Here is a 5,587-nt window from a genome sequence, read left to right as displayed (position 1 = left end):
TAGTCATCCATATATCCTGTTAACATTTAGTTCAAAAAGTGGAGAGGAAGCAGGCATGTACAAATGAGCATTCTTTTTTTTAGATAAATCCCTTTAAGAATAAACTTCTTACAAACAGCAAGATCCATTTCCATGTAAAAGTAAAAGTATTTATTTTAAACTTCCTTGTCTCAGAAAAGGCCCTCCCCTTTTGATGAGCTATAAAATGGGTGCTGAAACAGGCATGTTTCATTCTCCTCCTGATCAAAGATGGATCTGCAAATCTCAGTTTTTCTTCTGTTCGTTTTTTTCACTGCAGGTACAAAGACAAATAGCTTGAATCTATGTATTGAAAAAACTGTTTATTGATGTATCTCACTGTCTCTCTGTTTTTCTATTACTAAAGGACGCTCTCTCAAATGTCGTCAATGCCCAGATGCGACAAGCGATTGTGTCCAGATAACATGTCCAAATGGATTTCCCTACTGTGTTGGTACAACAGCATATATTGGTGAGAATGATGGATTTAAATATGCAGCTATAGGCTAAATGACTGATGGAGATGTTGCTATCATTTACTGCAGTGCTCCAGCTGTGTTTAATGTAGTAATGTTGAACTTGTCACAGAACGTCTTCATCTTTTCTTTTCAGGACAGAATTTATCATTTCATGCATGGAATGTTGTTTTAATGTTTTCTCTCAAATTATTATTCTACAATGTAATTTGTGAAGTATGTAAGATTCACTGACTACTAGGCTGTCAGTATGCCATTCCGGGTTTTATTTCCCACAGCTCAACCAATAGCGTGAGTTTGGCGTAAGCTCGATTCATTTCCGTGAACTGGTTCTTTTTGGAAAGATCGGCTCAATGGACCGGTTTAAAGGACGATTCATAGGTTCTTGACAACACATTGCAATGTTGCACTGTGCTCATTTACTCACACTCCTAAAACTACCCCGATATATTTAAGATCATATTTTGCTGTTAGAGCATAAATAATACCTGTAAAATTATAAAGCTCAAAGTTCAATGCCAAGCGAGATATTTTATTTAACAGAAGTTCCCTTTCAAAGCCTACAGCGAACGGCCGGTTTGGACTACATCCTGGTACATCCTGCTTTAATTACGTCAGTAGAACAGTTTGTCGACTAACCTCCGCCCACAAGAATACGCGAAAAAGGGGGCGTGGTCTTGTTGCTCCCTCGTGGAGAAGAGGAAGTGTTGGGTTCGGTTCGGTTCGGTTGCGTTTGTCGGCATGTCGTTCAAACGCTGTTATTTTCATCCCGGAGTCAAATCACCTTTGTTTGGCCTTCAGGGGCTGTAGTTTGAGCGCGTTCATCTCCCCGTTATGGTAAGAGGCGTGACCTTCCCGGGCAACATGCGCTAAGCTGCTGTCCAATCACAACACGGGAACCGCTGGCACAATCAGAACTTGTTACGTATTTCGGAAGGAGGGACTTCATAGAACGGGGAAATTCTCAGGCCGTTTTGAGGACAGTGAAAACAGCGGTATACAGATAAGTAAATTGTGTGAAAAATACTGTGTTTTTTTACACATGAAACATGAACATGTTATATTGCACACTGTAAACACAATCAAAGCTTAAAAAAAACACGAAAAACGGGACCTTTAAACCCGGCTCATGTCTTCTGCTGTTTGATCAGCATTAAAGAGCCATCTCAACTGTTAAATAACAGATATAAGATTACAATAATATCAGATTTGTCTCATTTTAAATAAACACAAAAAACAGAGATGAAAAATGTTCTTATGTAGGAAATGTACTTTTGCTATGTTTAAATAAATGTTCAGTGATATCTTCTATAGGCTAGATTTTTTTTATATTTTGGCACAGTTTGTTTCTCTATATAGTGTTGATATGGCAATGAGTAAATGCACTAAGTTTTGTCCTCCTGGCATGTGTGGAAAGTTTTAAACCATGTGTGTTACAACTAACCCCGTGTTAGGTTGTGCCCTGCTTACTTTGTTACAGTCAGAAAGTGAAAAATATCTGATGAAAACAACATTGTTAGAATAACTGTAATGGTATTATTAAAGGGTTAGTTCACCCAAAAATGAAAATTCTGTCATTAATTACTTACCCTCATGTCGTTCGACACCCGTAAGAGAATAGTTTTTGTGCGCAAAAAAACCCTAAATAACGACTTACATAGTGATGACGATTTCAAAACAAGGCATCATGAAGCTTCGAAGCGTTATGAATCAGCGAGTCGAATCAGTAGTTTGAATCGCCAAATTTCAGCAGTTTGGCGGTTTGACACGCGATACGAATCATGATTCGACTCACTGATTCATAACGCTTCGAAGCTTCATGATGCCTTGTTTTGAAATCGTCATCACTATGTAAGTCGTTATTTAGGGTTTTTTTGCGCACAAAAACTATTGTCGCCGATTCATAAAGTTATTTTAGAACCACTGTAGTGAGATGGACTTTGTAACGACGTCTCTAGTACCTTTTAAGGGTCTTGAGAGTGTAAAGTGCCATTGTGCCAATGGAGGCCTTTCAGAGCCATCAGATTTCAACTAAAATATCTTCATTTCTTTTCCGAAGATGAACGGAGGTCTTACGGGTGTCGAACAACATGAGGGTAAGTAATTAATGACAGAATTTTCATTTTTGGGTGAACTAACCCTTTAAGTACTCGTATCGGTACTTGGTATCGCCAAGTGAATCAGTACTTGGTATTCTAACATGGTTTCCAAGCGTATGGTTTGAAACGCGACACGCTGGTGACCCCTGCTGGTCAGAACAGCGTATTTGCAACAAAAACATGCATAAAAAGAACTTTTACAAACCCATTGCAAAATGTTTGATTGAAAGTAAAATCTATCCAATGCAATAAACTAATCATCTAATAAGATTAAATATCAAGTGTCACTTTTCCCTGTTGAGACATGCCTTCACAAGCAGTATTTGTGATGTTTGATTTGGTGCAGGCGCGATGCATGAAAGGGGCGTTTCAAGGTTGTTTGAAAATATGCAACTTGCTCTATGTTTGTAATGTTTGTGTTACTAGCGTCAAAGAAACGACATACTCCACTTTTATTTTTGTTTATTTTTAAAGATCACTAGTGATAATTTTTGGGAAACTTCCTACTTTTTTTTTATTTTTTATTTCTATTTTATTTTATTTATTTCAGATTTATAAATATATTTACCATCAAAATAATGTGCAGTTGAACTGTTCATTCCTTTATTATTCATGTTTTTAGGTGGCATTGGTGCTATGACAGCTAAAAATTGTGCTCCTGAAAATGGCTGTCCAAGTGGGTCCATCAACCTCGGCATTGGAAAAGTCTCTTCTTACTGCTGTAGCACAGACCTGTGTAATAGCCAAGATGCTCCAGGTATTGTGCTTTATAGTCAACAGTTTACACTCATAAAACATTTACCAAGAAAAAAAGATAGTGGGAGCAGAACTTGGTTTTCTATCAGGGATTGATAGTGATGTCAACAGAGTAAGTTATTCAAATGTTACGAAAGAGATGTTTCTTTGGAACAATGAGCATCTATGTTGTGTGCACAATAAGACCAGGACCCTGTAAAGAAAGTTACAAATAATTTTTTCCTCCTGTAGATCTCAGCAATAATACCCCCAATGGAAAGAAATGTTACTATTGTGACGTAAATAAGAACTGCTCAAACACAGTGAGCTGTTCAGGGAGTGAAGATCTCTGCATTAAAGCAACAGGTGAGAATCTGGAAAAGGAAGAAGATTAAGGTCATGATCTTTAAACTCTTCAGTTTAAAAGTTTAATGATCACCTATACCAATAAAGATGGAATCAACCTGTTTCTTTCCTTTCATCAGGGACTTTTGGAGGCCTGTCAATGGGTGTAAAAGGCTGTGCGTCTAAATCAGTTTGTGATGCTGCGGTTCCTAATGTTGAGGGAGTCTCATGTTGTGAGGGGAACCTGTGTAACGGTGCTCAGAGCGTCACCCAGAGCTTCTTGTTCCTCTGTTGTTCTCTGCTCTCCTACTTCCTGCTGCACTGAATCCAGCAGCTCTTCTGATTCTACAGTGAGACACGCTGTACTGAATATATAACTTGTATTTGTTCCTTACAATATTTGGTGACTATTCAAGCTGTTTGAATATAGATCTGTAATTGATGTTACATATATAGTATGCAGCTCCTGCATAGGCTTTTTTTTCACAGTGAAATCAAACTGGACAATACTTATTTTTTTATGGAATATTGCAGTATTTATTATGATTTATCTGTGCACATCTTTATTTTTTTAAATTCATGTACCCTTGTAATCTTTATTAAAAATAACTTTCCCTCTCTCTTGCTGCGACATGATGTGCTTGTACACTGTAAAATCCAACAATGTCTTACTTTTTAGTTAACTTTACTTAATGTCCAATTATTTGTTGAACTTACTTGAAACAATTTAGTAATCTGTACTGTTTGCATGCTTTGCCTTCGTTACTCAGAAAACCCTAAACATTACTTGACTGGTTTGAGAACCAAAAATGTAATAAAATAAAAATCAGGCGAAGCAAAAGGTTTTTGAGGCGGGTCAATTCTTAGTTGGCCGGCCTCCGCCCTCCTATACGTACTTCCGCTCGATTTTTAATTTTCCTTCAGTACTCCGTTGGGGTTTGCAGTATATTCTCTGGTTTTCTCCGGTCAAATTTTAACCGGTCCAATCAGCGAACAGAGGGAGTGGCTGAGAACGATGCTGTTGATGTTGTGCGCTAGTTTGAGATGACATACATCACGACCAAACGTTAGCGATTGGTTATGGCAGATCCAGAGTGGCTCTGGGCAGATCCAGTAGTTTTAAACTTCAACAGAGTACCCGCTTTCAAGGAAGTTACCCCTTGTCAATGGAGAGTGGTCAGACTCTCTGTACATATGAAATGTACGGGAGTCTGGTAGGACCAGGCTAATTCTTAATAGACTTTTCACTCATTTCCTCCAGGTCTGCAGTCATCTTTCTTCATAGTTGTATTCACTCATTTTCCAGTCATCTTGAATGTTATTGTCAATACAACTAAACATTTTGGGAGGACGTCACATAAGTTGACTTCATAAATTCATGTTAATTTCCTAAAATGTCTAACTTGGAACTTCATTTATACTATTGTAATTATCTTCCTGTTGATGCAGCGATGCAACAAGAAATCACAGATATTTGATTTCAAAGGAAGGGAAGTAATAACTATTATATTATACTGTACATATACAGTATCTCAAAAAATTTAGTACACCCCTCAGATTTCAGCAACCATTTTAGTATATATTCTCAAGGGACAATACTATAGAAATGAAACTTGGACATATTTTAGAGTAGTTAGTGTTCTGCTTGTATAGCAGTATAGATACTGTTCTCTGAAAACTATTTAACATGCAGCCATTATTGTCAAAATAGCTGGCAACAAAACCCAAAGTTATAACAGCGGTACGTTGTTTAACCATGCAAAGCTGCATGTCCTATTCATCACGTTCATGTTTTTATCTGCTTGACAGGACCATACAAATTTGTGTATCTTGTATTAGAGCAGTATAAATTTGGTGCTTTGAGTACAATTTTCTCATACTGACCATTTGATTTTCAACATGGCATTGGCACCT

At 37.4% G+C, this 5,587-nt stretch overlaps 1 protein-coding gene across 1 annotated transcript; it reads left to right on the top strand.

The window, feature by feature from the left end:
* Window positions 1-230: 230 nt before the first annotated feature.
* On the top strand, window positions 231-4,510 carry LOC307137985 (phospholipase A2 inhibitor and Ly6/PLAUR domain-containing protein-like). The gene is made up of 5 exons (XM_079836043.1): window positions 231-298; window positions 386-490; window positions 3,216-3,350; window positions 3,581-3,694; window positions 3,814-4,510. Exons 1-5 carry the CDS (start codon window positions 250-252, stop codon window positions 3,996-3,998), a joined length of 588 nt encoding a protein of 195 aa, XP_079692169.1. The 5' UTR covers window positions 231-249; the 3' UTR covers window positions 3,999-4,510.
* The last annotated feature ends 1,077 nt before the right edge of the window (window positions 4,511-5,587 follow it).

Source organism: Gobio gobio (genome assembly GCF_949357685.1).
Source record: "Gobio gobio genome assembly, chromosome: 14".
Lineage (NCBI taxonomy): Eukaryota > Metazoa > Chordata > Actinopteri > Cypriniformes > Gobionidae > Gobio > Gobio gobio.
The sequence above is the reverse complement of the archived record's forward strand: the minus strand, read 5'-3'. Positions and strand labels throughout refer to the sequence as shown.

What these genes read in the sequence shown, in the direction of transcription:
- LOC307137985 (XM_079836043.1), top strand. Translation starts at nt 250, where the DNA reads ATGGATCTGCAAATCTCAGTTTTTCTTCTGTTCGTTTTTTTCACTGCA. An exon ending in GTTCGTTTTTTTCACTGCAG is followed by an intron (nt 299 to 385) that starts GTACAAAGACAA and finishes CTATTACTAAAG; the next exon opens with GACGCTCTCTCAAATGTCGT. An exon ending in TGGTACAACAGCATATATTG is followed by an intron (nt 491 to 3,215) that starts GTGAGAATGATG and finishes TCATGTTTTTAG; the next exon opens with GTGGCATTGGTGCTATGACA.